The 19,704-nt window shown below is 50.1% G+C and overlaps 1 protein-coding gene across 4 annotated transcripts in view; it reads left to right on the forward strand.

The window, feature by feature from the left end:
• The window catches only part of LOC102573871 (zinc finger protein 385C), a 240,369-nt gene that overhangs the window by 216,021 nt on the left and 4,644 nt on the right, over positions 1-19,704 (forward strand). For 3 of the 4 annotated variants that reach the window (XM_059726941.1, XM_019476479.2, XM_014604701.3), the window contains 4 exons: positions 8,073-8,241; positions 10,800-11,138; positions 16,687-16,874; positions 17,851-17,964. In XM_059726941.1, the coding sequence (XP_059582924.1) occupies positions 8,073-8,241; positions 10,800-11,138; positions 16,687-16,874; positions 17,851-17,964 (810 nt within the window). The remainder of the gene's footprint in view (positions 1-8,072; positions 8,242-10,799; positions 11,139-16,686; positions 16,875-17,850; positions 17,965-19,704) is intronic. The other variant, XM_059726942.1, reaches the window with a different exon arrangement.

Consider the following 19,704-nt stretch of genomic DNA (forward strand, 5'->3'; position numbering starts at 1 on the left):
AGCTGCTTCCAGAGTCTTCAGCACAAAGGAGAGCCTTCTGGATAGAGCCTTCCTCTGTTTTACTTGGATCCCACCAGTCCAAATTATAGTTTAGGCCAGGGGTTGTCAACTCAGAGGATGCATACCCCCAGGGGTACTTGGGTCATAGGGGGTACAAACAGGCGGGTAGGGACAGAGCGTGGCAGTGGCATCTCCCCTGGCACATTTGCCTCTTACCCAGGGGAGGGGGAAGAAGAAGGATGTGCCTGACAGCACCGGCTCCACACATCACATCGTGGCACCTGCCCAGCTGCACATGGCATATTGCGGCACCTCCCCACCCATCTGAATGGCCAGGTTGGGGTTGTGCCCACCCCCGGCAGCACACAATTAGCTGGATGCAAGGCCTGTCATTAGCCTGCATAGCCACGACCGATCATAGCAAAGCAGGCCCGCATGTGGCCAAGCGGGGTGGCAGCCACCACATGTAAGCCCTGCTTTAATTCAGCCCCCACCCCCAGCGCCACCACTGTGCACACCCCAGGGAGGGCACAGGGGCATGTGCCCCTGGATCAGCACATGGGGCAGGGCAGGCTGTGGGCTGGGGCCAGGGCAGTGCCAGGTTGTTCCTGGCAGGGGTGTTGGGCCAGGCTGACTGAAAGAGGGTTGGGGGGGCTACAGTGAATTTTGGGGTGGCTGCAGCCCCCACCATAGTGCAGCCCGACCCCCCCTTCCCTGCTGGGAAGAGCTCCCCACAGTGCAGGAGGGAGTGAGGCAGGAGGAGAGGCAAATCATTTGCCCTTGCCTCTGGCCTGCTCCTCCAGGGGTGTGGCATTGGGGGAGTATGTGCCCCCCCCCCTCTTTTGGTTCCCCCGTGGTGCACACAGCAGTGATAGCTGCTCGTGCATGCCTCTAAAGGAGCTGCCAGGCTCTGATTGTCCCACAACCCGTCCCAGCTGGGGCCCCATTCACTGTGCAAATGCTTACTGCACAGTAATTGGCTCTAATCTTGAGTAAATTTGCTACCTACAAATGCAAGTAGCAAATTTACTCAAGATTACTGTGCAGTAGCACATGTATGGATGCCTGACCAGTAGCAAATGTGCTTCTGGTCAGCTGGGCAGGAGATTGCTACCTGCCCCTGAGAGGTGCCTGCTGCTAGGGCGGGCTCTACCACCAGTATAGGTGACTGGTGCCTCTTGAGTCAGGGAGGCATGTGTCGTGTCGTGTAGTCGTCGTCGTGTCCCCCCCCCCGACACCAGTCAGCTCACAAAGGTGCTTGTACACGTAATGGAGGTTTAGTCCTTCAGGTTGCATTCTATGCCCCCTAAATTGAAATGGTGAGTTCTTAATTGAAACCTCACCATTTCAGTTTCTGTCACTGTATATACATGATTGTCCTAGTGGCCACAGGTGCTTGCTGAAGGCAGGACACCTGGGACTACCTGGGAACAGGCTGGCTTGCCACTGGAACAGTGCAGGAATATAGCAGGAGGGTGGCTGGGTTTGCTGACAGCCGGAGAAGGCGGCAGGGATGGTGCACGGGTCCTGGAAGCCCAGGTAGGCAGCTAACTGGCCGGGGCTCCCCCGGCGGCCGATCTCACTGACTGGGGTGGGGAGGTGGTTACTCCAGCAGCCGATCTTACTGACCAGGGGAGGTCCCCCCACGGCCGATATCACTCACCAAAAAGCAGCTGCACTGCTTCTGGAAGTCCCGCGGCCTCTTCCAGAAGTGGTACAGACTGTTTTGCTGGCAGCCGCTCTCCACGGTGAGTGTACCGCAAGGGGGGAACCAGCGCTTCTGCCTGCCACCCTGCCCTTTGCCTAAACAGGGGTGCACCAGCACTGTCAGGGGGCGCATGTGCACCCCATATGCATCACCACTGACCACTGGAGCCCAGTCTGGGACAATGTACCCTTGCCCTGGCAGCAGGGAGCTCCCAGCTCCCACTCCACAATCACAGGGCCAGGGCTGGGAGATCCTTGTCTCCCAGCACCAGCTCCAGGATCACAGGAAAGGAATCAATGGCTTCTCTCCCAGCCCAAGTCCCACGGTCATGGGACCCAGGCTGGGAGATCCTTATCTCCTAGAGCCAGCTCCATGGTCTCGGGGCCAGCACTGGGAGAGAAATCTCTCCCAGCACCTGTGCCAGCACCAACCCCGCAACCATGGAGCTGGCTCTGGGAGATAGGTATTTTCCAGCCTGGGCCCTGCAACCACAGAGCTGGCACAGGGAGATAAGGATCTCTCGGCCCAAGCCCCACAATCCTGGAGTGAGGCCTGGGAGCTCCCTGCTGCCAGGACAGGGGTCCATTGTCCCCACCCAGGCTCTGGTGGCAAAGCTTATGTCCCAGCCCCTGCCAGGAGACAGCTGTCTCCTGGCCCCTGGGCTAGCACCCAGGGGAGCTGTTGCAGGGGCCCATTGGAGGTCCTCAGGGAGTAGGGAGTAGTCTGCTGGTAGGAGCAGCAAATCTGCCCCCACGTCCCTATATGTGTAGACATATGCCTGGGAGAGTTTACTCAAGTGTAAACTGCTCCTGAATTATTTGCATGTGTAGATGCACCCAGTGGGGATAACTTCACTTTATTAACTCCACCTTCTAAATTTAACTGTAGTTTGACCAGAACACCTAAAATCACTTATAGTCTTCCTCTGCCAGTCCAGCAGCAGGACAGTGCTGCTCTCAGCCTCTCTGCACAGACAGTCATTTCGGTGCAAGGAAAGGCGTGAATTTATGCAGCTAGGGTTGTACTGCTCCAACTCCCCATCTGGATGCTCTCTTATTTCAGTATAAAAGAGGCTGATTCTACTTTAGTCCATGTTTAATACATGTTACTTTGGAAGCCATTTAAGTGAGGCTGGAAAAAGCCACTCTTATTCCAGATAAGTGTGTCAGTTTGGGAAGTTATACTGCACTAACTAGAGTGGTTGATCAGTGCTGGTACAACTCCTCATGGAGCCAAGCCCAGAGAGTCCAAGTTAATCTCCCAGGAGTGAGGAACAAAGCTCCCTCTGTTTACATTTTAAAGCATCTGTAAAACTCCACCTGCAGCTTGTGCGCTTCAGTGCCACGTGCCCTTTGCACCCTAGGCCAGTGCAGCACCTGAGCCAGTAGAGGGAAGCTGAAACCCTGCCCAAGGCAGCATTTAGAATCTATGCATGAAAAATACTGGCAAAAACATGTACATGCATATGCATATTGCATATACATGTGTATTATTTTTCAACTATGAAGACAAGGTGCCACCATATTACTCACCAGTGCAGGCATTGCTGGAGAGAGGAGCCTCCATACAGCCCCTGGCATGAATTTATAACTGATAGCATGTATCTGCTCAGAAATCTCATAGCTGCCTTTTACACTGTTCCAGCCAATTAAAGATCAATAACTCGTCTAGTGCTGTTACTGCTTTGTGGAGAAACAGGCTGGGAATCTGCAAGGGAAACCTTGCTGTTTCCTATTACCATAACTTGATATTATTTCTTAGTGCTGTTGCTTTGCCTTTTAACAGGCAAACACCCGTCTGAGGTGTTGATTAGATGGGCCCTTTGTGGAGACAGGGATGATTGTGGGAAGGAAAGGGGAGCAAGTTATTTGCTAAAGTAAATGAATTGTCACTGGAGATTCACGGAGTCCTTTAACTAGTGTCCTGTGCAGGAAGGCAAAATGCCTCCCAAACTACCTACTGCCAAACTACAAACTCCCAAATGCCTACCTTCTGTGTTGGTGTCATCTGACCCTCACCACCAGAGGATGGGCAGGTTCCATTATCGTCATTAATGTGAGGGGTTATCCCTCCCCTAGGAGTTGAGACCTGAGAACTGAGTTACTTGCCTAAAGTTCCACACTAAATCAGTGGTAGAGGTAGCAACTCAGCCCAGCACTCCTGGATACCAGCCTGATGCCCTTTTCATCCTTTCTCCCCAGTAAAGATCATGATTCTGATCTCCCTGTTTCACTGGGCAGTAGCGATTTCATTTCTGGTCCCAATGAAATCAGCGGAACAAGCCAGCATGAATAAGGGCATTAACACTGATCAGCAAAGGGCTAGGGGCATAACAACCTACCAGTCACTGCTAGAGAAATGTCCAGCTCAACAAACCCCTCAGCTCCTTTGCACTCTTCTCTTCAAGTGTTTCTAGGGCAGGACCAAGACAGTAGTTTGATGTGCTGAGTTCAGAGAGCAGCAGCTGGTACAAGGCTATGCGGGCGCATGCATGTTTATATCCCCTGCTAGCCTGGGAACCTGACTGGAAACCCTGATGCCTCTCTGCCTAAGGAGTAGTACAGCACAAAGCCCCCAGAAACTTGCTGGAGGACAGCTCAAAACAGCATCTCAGCTGTTCTGCCTGTTTACCTACTCATGTGGCTCTCAGCACCATAGTGGTTGAGTGCATGCAGATTCCTGAGGACTCTGGCTCCCACGCGCACTCTCAGAGCTGGGTTCAATGTGGTTTCAGCCTGCCTGAACAAAATGCCATTACAGGAACACCTTGGCTCTGCCCCAGGCCAGGTCTACACCACAGATTTTTGCTAGCACAGCCCTGTTCAGCAGAGGTGCATTCCACAAACTGCATCACCAAGAACCCTCCCATGGATATGGTTATACAAGCAAAACTGTATACAGCTTCTTTTGCTCCAAGTGGCTTGAATGTACTATACTGGCACAAGCTCATCCTTGCTATTATGAGCTGTTCAGACTAGGCTCACTTGGCCAGTAAGGTGCACTGGGAGAGATGTTCCAGCCAAGCGCTCTGTGTGTGCATTTGGTCTCATTCCCAGACATGGGATATGTGACCCATTTGCACCAGTGTAATATTCATTGGATTCATACCCCGGTGTACATTGCACTGGGATATAGAGCAGACAGGCCTGCAGCTCTCCCAGAAGGTTGCCATTATTCCAACTCTTTGCCGCTAGGTGACGAGAAAGCAGGATAAGTTTGACATTTATACTGGGGTAAGTTACACAGGCATAGTTTTCCCTTGATATTTCTGGGTATAATTCTACACTCGATTTGAGAAAGTTATATAAATAAAAGGCTGGATGCTGTGCTCCATTCCCTTTTTTTAACATAGGCATGAATATGTCATGTGTCCATGTGCTTACACTCTCTCTCTGTCAGACACGCATGCACCTTGCACACGTGCTCTTTCTGTCTCAGCTTTTCAAACTCCTGGTAGCACGATTGGAGGTCTCTCACACACACTTCCTGTCTTGCCAGCATGGTTGTACCTTTGTTCATTCTGTCTCTCACTCATTTCTCTCAGACATGTGCTGTTTCTTTCTCACAAATACCCACAGACACATACCCTGTCTCCGGTGCTCTTCTCCTTTTCTTGCTAACCTCACATCTGTAGTAAAATCACTTACCAATGTAAACCATAACACTGGTTCTGTTTTGGCATAGCATGGCAACAATGCTGGGGGAACCAAGTTTGGCCATGAGTCAGGCCTGTCCAGATTGCATTATCTTCTGGAACTTTAATCTGCTAATGAGGCTCCATTTATACTAACTTGTGCATGTGTAGGATTTTCCTTCTGCATATCCAGCCATAGATGCAGAATTCTTAGACATTAATCCTGCCCTTTCAAGAGAGAGGGAGTTATGTTTCGTTATACCCAGTGCTGGGAGCCTTAAACCAGCCTCCAAAAACCACTATGCAAATTAATCTGCTCTGCTAAGTAATAGTGTCTTAATTCATTTTGGATTTATTTTTCATAAATTGCTAAACGGTGGTTGTTTTGGGTGACAATGCTGCATTGTGCCTGTCTGCTAAGTACACAAATGTTTGGGGTTATTTTCTTTTGTGCCTGTTTTTATCAGTCCTATGCAGGTATGAGCCCATCAATATGCACTTCATTATTCACTGTTCTCTGGGAGAAAGGAGGCTGTGAATGTAAATTACATGTTAGACACCCGTTAGGTTACAATGCGGGGATGTATCCTCCCTAGGAATTCATTTTTTTTTTTTTAACAGCAGGCAGGCAATTCATGGTATGTTTCTGAAGTCATAAATTTTGCTTGAAAGCTTCCTTTGAAAGTGACTTTGTGCGTTTAATCAGCCAAGGGTCCTTATCTCGGCCTTGCAACGTGGTGGTGTTTTAGCAAAGCGATCCCTCAGTCTGAATAGATTTGCGCGCAAAGCAGTTGGATGCAAAGATGAAAAGGGAGCTCTGTCACGTGCTCACCCAAAAATAGCACCATTGTGATGGTTGCCAGCACCAAGGGAGGCAAAAATTACTGAGCGTAAATGGTCACGGGGTTCAGTGTTAGCCTGGAGGCAAGTGCTGTAGTAACACTGATGCCTCCTGGAAATGTAATGGAGCATCTTTATCCCCTGTGTGACCAGTTATCCTTGTGGCTATCTCAGACAGCTGGGGTTAGTTGAGCTGTCCTGGTCCTTGGTTCCGGCAGATTTAGCATGGCTCAGGGGGCTGCTATTTATATTATGGTAGTGTCTGGGTGTTAGAGCTGAGCTCAGGACCCTGTGGTACAAGATGTTTTGTCTACACTAACATAGATGACACAGCTCCTGCCCCAGAGAGCTTATACTCTTAACTACATGGGAGCAGAGGCACTAAGAGGAGAGGTGACCCACCCAAGGTCATTCAGGAGGTCAGTAGCAGAGCTAGTATCTAAGCCACTACTAGATCAAGCTACCTCTGAGGCAGAGAGAGGCCAGGAATTGAGTGAACCACGAATGCAAAACAACCCCCTTTCACCTGAGAGTGTAGGGATTGCTTTCAAAGTGACCCTGAGAAACACTGAGTGGGAGACTCTTGCACATCACTCTGTGATGTGCATGCCATCCACAAATGCCTTCTTTCATAAACACTGTGCCTGGAACCCCATCACCTGGGAAGGGTTCAGAACAATTTTCCCCCAGAGCGACCATAGGGCAGGTGACTGCTGAGGCAGCAAGAAGGATGATATTCCTAGGAAAGGGAGGTGCCTTGAAAAGATACTGAGATTAGGGCATTCCCCCTTAAAAACAAGAGGCAGAGAGCTGGCCCAGGCATGCAAGTTGAGGCCCAGCTTCTGCCAGACAAACATTGGCCTCTCAGCATGCAACACTGGCATCTCAAGGTGTTCCATACATCGTTCTTCCCACAGCTCTGCTGCTGAGCACACCCCTTCAGGTGAACCAAACAAGCTCTGTCCCATGGACTGGGACAGAGACAAGACTTGGAGCATGCCTGGCTTTGAGTCTAGATGCCAAGAGAGGCACTCCTCCCCCACCTGTATCTCGGCTGTCTCTGAAGCACCCAGCCAGATGCTGAGCCTCAGGACACTTGCAGAATTGCAGCACACAACCATGAGGCACTCAGAAAGCAGGACATCCTGGGCACCCCACCTGCTTCCCCTGCCCATGGCCTTTAGCAGGCTCCCCATCTAGTGCACATGGCTTCACCGTGTCTCCTTCAGGCTGAGCATGGTGACTTCTTGGTGCCCAAACAAGTCTGATGGGAGAAGGTATTTTAGTGCTCAGCACTGATGTGGAAAGACAAGGTTGAGGTGAGATGTGATGGGCTTTCTAAATTCCTCTCGGTAGCTCCTTTCTAGAGAAGGAGTGGGTGGGGAAATGGGAACCAAAATATATAGGGCTCTGTGGTCCAGTAGGATAGGATAGAAAAACGGGAGATGGCTAAAGTTGGGTGCTGCGACTTCTGGGTTCTTTTTTCAGCTCTGGAAGAGGATGGGGTATGATGGATGAAAGCAAAGAGGATTGTGAGGCAAAACTCTGAGGTCTCTTTCAGACTTTGCCACAGGCTGCTATCTTGGGGACTTTGTGAAAATGCTGTCCCCCCCCTCCCTCCCCACCACCCATCCCGAGCTGTTCCATCTGTAGATGGGAAATAGTGATTCTCAGGAACAGCCTGGAAAGTTGTTTAAGGCTCCTCAAAGGTATCAGAGCCACAGAAGCACAAGGAATCATGCTGCTCTTCTCAGAACAGTCTCCTCTACTTGCCTCCCCTCCAGCTCATGTGTGAGTGCATGTATACAGATGTGTGTTTGTGTTGTGCCTTCCTGCCATGGTGCATGTGCTCTGACATGACTTCTCTCCATCAAATGTTCCCTCCTCCAGAACCAGGCAGAGGCCCATTATAAAGGCCACAAACATGCCCGGAGACTCAAAGCCATAGAAGCCATGAAGAACAAACAGAAAATAGCAGCAGCAACTGCCACCACCAGCCAGGAGAAGCCAGCCGATTTCCCTGCCACCTTGGATGGGAGTGGGGATCCCAGCAGCACAGGTGAGGAGACTGCATGCCTGCCATGGCTTTAGAGCTCACAGAGGGGAACGCTGACCTCTGGGATTTCCAGCATCCGGGGCTTTTGGCCTTGAACTTGTACCAGACAGTTTGCACTGGGGGGAAGGATGGAGGGAGGGGGGTGCAGGCAGAGTCAATGCCAAATGTTTCCTGTCATAATAATTCCCCTGGGATTAACAGCCCCCTGAAATTCTTAATGTATCTCTGTAAGGAGCAGCACTCTGTCCAAATAGCAATTAACGTCATGCTGGCACTGGTCAAAAGCAGCATCTGCCTTGCAACTGACAGCAGTGCTAGCAAGCGGGAGGCTCAGATAGCCACAGGGGCTAGGCAGAGCCTGCAGGGCTATTCTGCTCTAGGTCACTGGTTCGAGTCCCTTGTATAAAGTGAGCCTGGGACATGAGTCTAAGTCCCAGAGGCTGTCAGCTCTGACCTAGCCACCTTCTTGGGGCAGATGCCTATGGCCCAACACCTCCCCACATATAGTTAGCCCTAACTATCATCTAGCTGGCAGCCTGTTCACTGTGCATTGCAATCTCTCTCTATTGCAAGTAGTTGGGGTGGAAAAACCTCCTTTAGCATTGAATCGGCCTCTGCAGGAGGCCCATGCTCATCATTCCCCCAAGGGCACATGTATCATGTAGCAGCCAAAGGGCTGAGAACAAGCAGTGCAAATTACCAAACCCAGGGGAATCAGACCCCTGTGAGAATAGGCACAGTTTAGTATTTACAAGGAGGTTTTTGTAATGATAACTAATGATGCTGTTGTTAATGACAGCCTTTTCCAGTGATGCCGCAACATTTGTATTAATAACACTGCTGTGGCTGCAACATCATAAATAGACTGATTAAGTCCTGAGCAGCTGCCAGGTATATACAGTGGCCTTGTATATGGGCACCCGTTGATTGTTAGCTGCTAATCAGGCTAAAGAGGGCTGCGATTAGTAAGGCAATAAAGCTCTTAGTTATAAATGTTTCTTCTGAGCTGAGGGAGGAGTGAGCAGAACTGAGGGTGGAGTGAGCGACACTCGGACTGCATTGCTTTTGTGGCTTTGTATCAATTCAGTGGCAAGAAACTGGCCAGGACCCTTGGGCTGGGACTTCTGCATGCCCATCTCTAAGACCCGTATCAGGATTTGGTGCTGGGTATTGTACAAGCATAAGAGTGCCTCAGAGAGCTTCCTATCAAAGTGTGAAGAAAGCCCAACAAGAAGGGGAGTGGTATGAAATACATCAGGGTGGGAGAAGAACAAAGGAAGCAGGCACACAAAGCAGAGGCTCGCTAGCCAGCACTATGTTTAAGAGAGAGGCTGGCCTTGGGATGGAAGGTACTGGATTTGGGGCTAAAGGGTCGTTGGGTCAACATAAGTTTCTGCCACAGTCAAACTGCCTGTATAACCTTGGGCCACACAGCCTCTGCTACTTATCCACTCTGGACTTTGGGTCCCCAGTCGCAAAAAGGTGGAGAGTCATACAGCCCAAAGCACTTCCCACCTTGTAGCAGAGGACTACAAGCTCCTCAGGCAGGAGCTTCCTCTTATCCTGTGTCTATGCAGCACCCAGCACTGGGGGCCCCTGACCCCTGATAAAGACTCTAGGTACCACCTTAAAACTAATGACAAGAGAAGTGAAGTTCCTCACAGCACAGGTGTCCCTTGGCTATTAGCTGTAACTTAGCAAAGAGGAGAACCACAGCTCTATTAGGATACCATTGGGCAGGAACCGTCTTTCTGTCCTGTGTTCATACAATTCCCATCACCTGGTCCATGTCTGGGCCCCCTGTAAAGATGATAAATAATAGCTAACTCAGCAGGACTTTGCCTTTGGCTTCTGTAAAGCCAGGACTCTGTCTGAGGTTTTTTGCTGCTGTGCATATTGTTCAATAACCCACAGTCATTCCAGAGGCTCCTGCATAGTCATTACTGGAGAAACGAGCCAGTACAGACTTTTACCTGGACAACAGCCCTTCCCCTGATGCCAGACTTCACCTGGCCCCAGAAATTAGCATCATCAGTCATTTGCCTATAAACCAATGAGCCTCATGCCATACCTCTTTCTGTGGCTGCACAGTAGGAAAGGGGCCCTTTGCTTCCCCTCCCTTCAGCTCACTTTGATACCATGTCTGAGGGCAGCTTTTCAAACCAGAGATAACTGCCATAGCAAATGAAGCATCTGCTTTGAGCTCAGCATGCCAGATAACAGCCTGACTGTCCCACTAGGACTCTGCCTTTCTGTTGGATGGAGGAGGCCAACAGAAAGAGTATCTCCTCCCAAAGCGGCAGATGCATTAAAGCTAATCATGGCTTTTTATGTCAAGGATGGTTCTGATGAGTCGCAGATCAAAGTGCTAATGGGAAAGGCCCTTGGGTACATTGGGGTTTGCCAGGGTCGACTTGCAGATGGAGCATGGCTGGGTTGGCCTTGGTGATATGGGGAGGGGATCTGGGCAGCAGGCTTTTGAGGCTTTGGTGCTGTTCCAAAGCTGAAAGTCCTTCAACTAACAGGATTGCTTCTCCCTGTGCCCATTCCCTTTTCATTAGTCCAAGCCAACGGCCTCCTGGTGCTGAAGGAGCCAGATGCTGAGTGCAGCAGTCTCATGCTGACACCCACCTCAGAGGAGTTCTCAGCTGAGCTGCCCAGCAGCATCCCATCCCTGGTCTCCCCACCTGTTTCAGAGCTGTCAGAGGGTGCTTCGGATGCCACCAGCGTGGCCTCTTCAGCAGCGCAGGGTGCTGAGCCCCAGGCAACAGAATTGGCCAGCAGCGTGAGCTCGGCCCCTGACAGTGAGAAGGAAGGGAAGAAGAGCAAGCCACACCTCTACTGTCCCACCTGTAAAGTGACCGTCAACTCCCTGTCCCAGTTGGAGGCCCACAACACTGGTAAGCGGCTCATCGCTAGTATGACCATAACTATACTTACCTACTACTTGTAGACATAACTGTGATGAAGAATGCCCTCATGTCACTTTACCAGAGTAGATAAGCAGACTGGTTTATACAGGACTGGACTCCTGGTTTCTATTCCCAACCCCATGACAAAGCACAGTTCAGTGGTCAGAATAGGGTCAATGGAAAATCAGGACTCCTGGGCTCTCTTTCTAGTCATAGAAAGAGTGTTTTAGTTTAGGGGTTAGACAAGGGTTGACTGGGAGCCAGGACTGTTGGGGAATGTGGCCTAATGGATAGAAGAGGTTAGGGGCAAAGTCAGGACTCCTGGGTTCTGTTCTTGATTCATCCTCTGACAGGCAGCATGACCTCAAGCATGTGACTGTCCCTTCACCTTACTGTGCTTCAACCTCCCGATATGTAAAATAGATCAGGGCAAACCCTAATGGGTGGTTGTGAGGGTTAATTAATAGTGCTTTACGCAAAGTGGTTAATTCATGTGACCTTCAAGTAGAAGGTCAATGTGTCCATTCCATAACTGAAAGGGTGAATTTTAGCAAGGACAAATTCACCTTTATTGTTACATCTCTTAATTAAAAGACATTTTCAGGCACGTTTAATCAAGTGATTAGAAGCTGCTTGGCATTCCTGGCAGCCTTCCTTTAGGCTGATAGGGACCTGAAGGGGAAAAGCCTTCTACAGGCTCCTCTTCCTAGACCCAGGGCAGCATTTGAAAAGCACCCATTGCAAGGGTTGCGTTAAGTCCCATTTTCACAAGTGATGTTGGCAGTTAATGAGACCTGGTCTCTGATTCAGCCACTTAGGGACTGTAAAAAAGTTAATGCCAGAGCTCCCCCTCATGTCTTACACAAGCCAGGCACTTTCTCTCCTTTTGGCCGTGGTGTGTTATTCATCTCAGAAAAAAAATGCACATAGAAACTGAGGGGGAACACGAGCTCTTTGGAACAGGGATATGCTTTGCTCTGATTATACAGTGCCCAGCACAGTGAGGATCCATATGAAGACTAATGAACTAATCTGTTCAAGAACCCTGTCTCTATCATGTGCAAAACTTTAGAGCTGCAGGTCAGGACCAGCACTCTGTCTCTCATGGATCAGGGGTTATGAGATGTAATTAGATAACGCTTGTAAAGCACTTTGAATGAGAAAAATAGGCCCTGATATAAATTCCTCCTTCTCCTTTAGTATGTGGGAGGCTGAGAGCTGTCGATAGGCAGGCAGACACATTGTGTTATGCAGGCAGCATTCAAGTTGTCACATGGAGAATCAGCCTCTTATGGAAGGTGGAAGAGTGGCAGGTGATAGATCTCTTCCTTTATATGAGTTTGGGGGCTGCTGGCAATGACACTTTCTGAACTTTGGAGGACAGGGACCTACCTGGGCTCTTAAAAATAAGGAGCAAGATCCAACTTACCTGGGCAGGTTGCAAGGTATGGTTTGTTCCTGGAACGCTGGGCTGTGCTGCAGCAGAGAAGGAGAATGCAGTACTGGTGACTCCCAGTGGCTTTTGAATCCTCTGCAGCCCTGTGCTGCTCACTGAAAATGTTTCTTCCTGTCCATGATGGGTAAGAAATACAGAGACTTCTTGCACCCTGTTTTAAAGGAAAAGACACTCACATTCTGTGAGAGCTGGAAATGAACCCTCCCCCTAGCCCCACATAACCTCTGAGTCACGGCCATGCTGGGCCATGCAGCTTCCTGCACATCACAAAGGTCACAAACAGGAAAGGCAGTGAAGGGCAGAACCTCAGGCCGAACTACAGAAGTGGCCTTTTGCCTTGATCGGCTCAGATTATAAAATTGGAAATTTATTTGGGGGAAAAAAGAATGAACAAACAAACAATTGCTGTAGCACTGGCACCAGAGGTAGTGTCAGTGGGATCCCAGGCTTTTAGTTTAAAATAAAAGGGGTTGCTGGCTGTTTCCTACCATTTGTTAATGGACATATGTTGTCAGAACATAAGAAGTGCCATACTGGGTCAGACCAACGATCCACCTACCCTAGTAGCCTGTCTCCGAACTCCTGGTCAGCCTCCTCATGGCCCTTGCTAAGTTGGCCATCTATCTGACCAGGAAGGAGGTTCTGGCCTAGAGGACCCCTGGTAACTGTGGAGCTATCTTTCTGTCCCTGGATATTCATGTCTCTGGGTAGAGTATCACTGAGCAGTGTCCATTGGCTCCCTGGACCTGTTTGAGGGCCAGTGGACACTGACCAGTGTGCTCTGCTTAGTGTCCTCCCTTGGAGCACTTGTTATTAACCTTTGACTCTTGCTCCTCTCCCTGTTTTTGCATTGGTTGTCCCAATAACTCTGTTGCTGTACCCTCAGTAGGCCCTTTTAGTAACAGATGGGACTAGCTGTTCCTGTATGGACACATACCCACATCTGTATGTGCATCAGATAGACCTGTCTCCAACAGTAGCAGAACTGGATGCTATAGAGAGAGAACATCAAACCAGATATCCCTAGTGTGATCTATCCCTTATTCAGTTCCCTCCTGGGCATCTGCCATTTATTGGTTTAGAGATGCCAGGCCCCAGAACGGCTTTCTAAAATGTTTCACACTTCATAAGGTTTCCACTTCTTGGTTGCTGCTGATGACTAGAAAACAGGACTCCTGGGTTCCACTCCCAGCTCCGTACCTACAGCCTGCTGGCGGTTAGAGGAAGCGGGGGAATGGGACCCTGGATCCTTAGGTTCTGTTCTTTACTCTAATGCCAAATCACTGAGCTTGGGGCACTGCTCAGATGCTACAGCATTGACGGACATTTATATGTACCTCCCTAGATTGCAGTTCATATTTAGGTACCAGGTGATGTACACTGGTCAGTTTAGAGTGGCAATGGTCCTGAAGGTCTGACCCCGTAGAAAGGGAGGTTCTCAAGGAAGCCTGGGCAGCACAATCCTGGATGTGGGTGAGATATTCAGCCAGCCACTGAGTCTTTGGAAACCGCAGAGGGGAGAGATGGAGAATGAGTCATTGCTCCCATCCAGAGTGTCAGTTTTCACTGGTTTAGTGATAGCTAGCTGTGAACAAAATCTCCTAGTTTAAGGTGTCTGCAGTTCCTGTCACAGACTCCAGAAACCATGAGGGAGGAAACTGCTGAAGGCTTAGAAGCCAAAATACACAGGAGCTGCTGAGCCATCGTTCTGACACAGAAGCCATCTCCAGTGTCCTCAGAGTTAGGGCACCTAACTGGCTTCTGTTTCCAGCTCTGCCACTGACCTGCTAGTGACCATAGCCAAGTCCACGCCTTTGTCCCCATCTGTACAATATTAACCTTTCCTGTGGTATGCTTTTAACCCAGGAGTGGGCATTTATCTTGGCTGGAGGGCCATTTAATCAATTTTAGTGTCCTTTCAAAGGTCATGTGAGTTTTGGTATCCTATTGAGAGCCACATCACTCTTTCTCTCCCTCCCCAGAGCTGTAGTATGCCTGAGTCCTCCTACCCTCTCTCTCTCTCTCCCTCTCCCTCCCCTCCACTTCCCACCCCGAGTTGCAGCATGCCCTGCTCCCCCTCCTTCTTGCCCCCTGCCCCTCTCCCAGAGCTGTAGCATGCCCCATCCCTGACCCAGAACCTGCCGGCCCCATCCACAGCTTACACCACCACCTGCCTCATGTTGCAGAAGCAGCCCTGGGCGGGCATTGGCATCAGCTGTGGATGCAGTTTCATGTGGGGATCCGGGCATTTGCCTGGGCCCACAGTTGATGCCACCACATCAGTGCTGGGTGGAAGGAGCCCACCCAGCATGGTGGAAACAGTCCTGCCCACCTGCCCAGCACCAAGTGGTGGCTGAAGCCAGAGCTGCCAGCTGCCTTGGGCTGCCTGCGGGCCTTATCCAATGAGTTGGTGGCCACCTGCCCATGGGCCAGATACAATCAGTTGGCAGGCCAGATCCAGCCCACAAGCTGTGTTTTGCTCACCCCTGCTTTAAGATCTCTAGATGACAAGCTTATAGTAAGAAGCTCTGCTTGCTGTTGAGCAGACACTGCCTGTTTGCAGCTCTGGGAACTACCATCTGTAAAGCCAGACGTCTCCAAACAGCACAGCCCCCCCCTCCCCAGAGTGGGAGTTGTTCTCTCTCTGTGTGCAGGCCATAGATTGCTATAACTGAGTCTCAAGACGGGGGTCTCTTGTTCTGTAGAGAAGAGCTGTATCAGGTCACCCACAAAGCTTTTTTTCTTGTAGCAGAGTTGAACGGAGACAGGCTTCACCTCCCCTTGAACTGAGCCAGTCCTCACTGGTAGTCTGTGTGTCACACAAGCTTGCACCCCTGCAGGCCGAGCCAGAAGGAGCCACACTCAGTGAGCCTTAGCTGGGAAATACTGTGTAGTTCTCCTATTCCTTTCCCCTTTGGGAGTGCTGCTGAGTTTGACTCACTTCTGTCCTACGTCTGACTTCTGAGTCCCACCAGTTATTGGCAAATCTCCGGTGCTTTTAGCTAAAATTACAGAGGTCATTATATAAAGGCCAGTGCAGATGTTCTTCAAGGAATGTGACTCCCCACAGGATCCCTGGGTCCCACCACCCGGCTCTGGGGAGAACCCAAGGCACCCATTCCTGGATGTCACCCAGAGGGCACTCAAGAAAGACCTGATCTCTTTGGCACTGCTCCCCCCCCCCCCGCTTCCGTCAGAGTCAGCCCTATTTTCTCATATTACTAGTGCCCAAAATTGAAGCAGGCTCAGCACGCCTGCCCAGAACCTGATACCCAGGAGGATGAGAGCTTTACCTATAGGCTCAGAGACTGAACCCTGGGAGAAATGCTGAGCTAGCTGGCTTGGGAGATGGTTTCCAGTGATTACCTCTGCTTACATTGTATCTTAATGACACAACATGCTGGGCACCAAGTGTCCGGCTGCTTGGTGCGGTGAGCAGAGAGATGCCCTTGGACAGCACTGGACATCATTTCCTCTGGCTCCTTGACCTTTATTAGTGCAACACCTGCTCACACCTCTCCACCTATAGTCAGAGCAGCCAGCACAGTTCTGCCTTCTGTTCATAACTTGAACGTGCAGTATTTACTCTAAGCTGGAGCTCCACACAGGAGGGCTGGGGCAACATGAGATCATAGAGTGCACTTGCTGTTTCACCCAGCACTGTGGTTCTCCACTCATGCAAACCTATGCCAGTCTGATTGTAGGGATTGCTGGTCCAGGGGAGAATGCTTCAGAGAACTGGGATTGTTTTGGCTTCCCTCGCCTGACACTGAGACCTGGATTCTCTGCTTGGCTTTGCCACTGGTCTATGTTACCTTGAGCAAGTCACTTCCTTCCCTGTTCCTGGTCTCCCCTGCTATCGCGGAGTTTTTTTTTTGTGTTCTGCATGAAAAAGGGCATGCTGCTGGGGTTTGTGTATAAATAACACAGCCATGGGTGATATTTTCAGATAACCATCATGGTAAATTTGAGGGCAAAGCACACTCAACTCCAACACTGCATTTAGCAACAGCATCTTCACCTTAGTCAAGGCACCTGGTCCCTTTGCTTAAAGACTTTCATTTTCCCTCTGCTGTCCAGGAGCCAAACACAAGTCCATGCTGGAGGGTCACACCACGCAGATGCGGCGGGGCCGAGGCAAGGTCCTCTCCCGGGCAGGACACAAGTCCAAACGGATTGGTAACAAGGGCAGCATCAACATCCAGAACAAGGCGTTCCACTGCCAAGTGTGTGAGATCTACGTGAACTCGGAGACCCAGCTTAAACAGGTGATGGCTCTAGCCCTCCTCTTGCCTGGTGAGATCTTCCCTTTCAGTGTCTGTCCTTGGAAATACCAGGATATAGGGATAGAGGAATCTGTGATGCCTGTAAAAGGCCCACCCACAGGAATTTCCACAAGTGGTGGAGTGAGGCATATCCTTCCTCCAGACCCCTTCAGTACATGTTTGGGGGTGGGTCTCTTGACATGTATAGTCCCATTGGAAACAACCCTAGCCTCTCCTCTCCCCAGAACACCTCACTGCAGATGGCACCCTGCAGAGCCCAGCTCCCTGAAGAAGAGGTTGAAATGCCTCTTTGCCTGGACCTTACAGCTCCTCCCCTGTATGGGGAAAGATTGGTCCTTCCAATTTTTATACGTTTGCAGGGTCACAGAACAGTAGAGCAGAGGAAGTGGGGGGATGGGTGGGAATTAGCAGATGGAGAGAATGAAAAGATTAGACAGTGCATCGAAATGGATCCTGAGAAATTGATTCATTTATGTAAAATCATGCTTAATTCTGAGAAAAGAGGCAGCAGCAATGACACTGCGGGAGGGATAGAATGGAGCCCAAGGTAAGGAAAAGAGCTATCCCTAACGGCAGTCACACAGTGGCAGATATTTGCCTTCTAATGGCTGAACTATGCATAGAGGGCAATGAGTCCGGTATCAGCTGCAGGCTAGGTGGCCTGATTCTGTACTTCAGTCAGTAGAGAGGTGGCACTCTGTGGTCCCGGGTTCAGCTCCTGCTGATGATTATGTTGAGGCCATTGTTGCCTGCATGGTGCAAATCCCAGAGCCAAGACATCAGAAGCAAAGGATGTGTTATGGAATGACTGAGAGAATGCACTGAATGTGCAGTTCCATGTACGAGTCTCCCATAGGGCAGGCACAGAGCAGGGCTCCAGAGGGTCATTCCTGGGGACAGTGGGTTTGCCAGTAGATTTCCCAGTCCCTGTGTGACCCTCTGGCTTTCCCACCCACAGCACATGAACAGCAGGAGACACAAAGACAGGCTCGCTGGGAAGCCGCCCAAGCCAAAGTACAGCCCGTACAATAAGCTGCAGAAGAACGCTGCCCTCGCAGTGAGTATTCTCAAGGTATCTGTCTTCCAGCAAACTTCCTTCTGGTGTGTTTGTCTAGAATATTGCTTGCAGCATTTGCTGACTTTTGTGATATTACTGCAAGATCTGTGATATTCGCGCGGGGGGAGGTGGCCTTAAAGCCCCAGCCCCTGGAGTCCTCTAACTGCATCCTAATCTCCACTCCCTATGGGGTGGAGGGGCAGTTTCTAGCCCCGGTTATCATAAAGGAAAAGCTTGAAGAGAAGGCTCCTAAAGATCAATAAAAAGAGCACAAGGTTTATTATTTTTCAAGGCTTCCACGCCAGCGTAATGATTTTGTAAAGGTGCCATTTTGTGATTGTTGAAAGCTTGGAGCCAGCGGTGCTGTTTTTCATCTGACATCAAGCTCCAGGGTTTGTTTATAGAAGTTGACACAGATCTGTCTGTAATGCAGCAGCAAGTCCAGAGGCTCATCCCATCCCCGGGACTCAGTGGGAACACTGCTCATTAGCCTAATAACACTGCGCAGTAGCATGTCATGGCAAAACCTGTACTAATAGCCTACTGCACGGTGTTATTAGGCTAATGCACAGTGAACATCACTAAATAACCATGCGCTGGTGCTACTATGCAGTAACTCTAGGTATTGTGCATTTAGTTAGTACTTTATTAAGGAAGTACTAAACTAAATGTGCAGTATCATAAGGCACATTAATGAACGTGTAGACATGCCCAGTAATAAGGATCAGCAGTTTTGGCCCTTGTTTCTTGCTTATTGTTCCCATAGGGGAAGTCCAGCTGCTTTTATTGTCAGGAGGCAGGTCAGCTTAAGGCTTCTATGGAGGGCTCTCCTCTGCATCCATTCTTGGCAGGGGATCTGAACAGAGGGTCCCTTTAGGCTTTCTATAGGGGGCTGGGAAGGAGTTAGCTTTCATCCATAGGCTGGCTGAAATGATCCGAGAGAGGGTTGTGGTTGGCAGTGTTCAGATAGACTCAAGCCAGTGCTGCGTGGTCCTTTCCACACTGGAGGGTGACTCCAATCTGATGCCATATCAGCTAATGTGACTGATACACACTAATATATGTAAAAGCAAGCATCTGGGCACAGTCATCCAGTAGGTCCCCCCCCCCAAAATGTTCTCCGTATTTTTAAAGAGACACTGTTGAGACCCCACCCAGTTTCACTGCTTTCCAAACAGCTCCATTTTGTCTGTCCTGTCAGCTGCAATGAGATCAGGTCTTTGCAAATGGCTCCCCAGGTAGGGGAGCATCTCGGAGCAGAGGAAGGATAAATTACCATTGGAGCAGTTCCCAGTGAACACCGTCACCCAGCAGGGAACCAGGACCTGGGACATGTGAACCCAAGTGTACAAGATGCCACCATGATCTTGGAAGAATTCTCGGCATCTTCCTGGAGTCTCAGGAACACTGTTTGGTTTCCCCTCCTCCTTGGATCAGCAGTACCCTTTTTTTGCAAGGAGACAGCTGGTGAAAATGTACTGGTGGAGTCCTTTCAAGGACAAACCTGTCAGCAGCAGCTCCTTGAATTAATGGGCTTGCAGCTGAGTGTCACAGGAAATAGCAACCTGGATTCATAGGTTTAAAAGGCCAGAAGGGATTGAAGGGGTCCTCTGGTCCAGCCTCCCACGCTAACCAGCCAGAGAGCCTTGATCGATGATTGATGTGTAATGGCTGAGCTAGGGCAGCAGATCTCTTAGGAAGGCATCCCTCTGTGAGCTGTCAGCCTCACAGAACAGGTCACAGCTTCCTGGGCCT

This window comes from Alligator mississippiensis, chromosome 4, assembly GCF_030867095.1.
Source record: "Alligator mississippiensis isolate rAllMis1 chromosome 4, rAllMis1, whole genome shotgun sequence".
NCBI lineage: Eukaryota > Metazoa > Chordata > Crocodylia > Alligatoridae > Alligator > Alligator mississippiensis.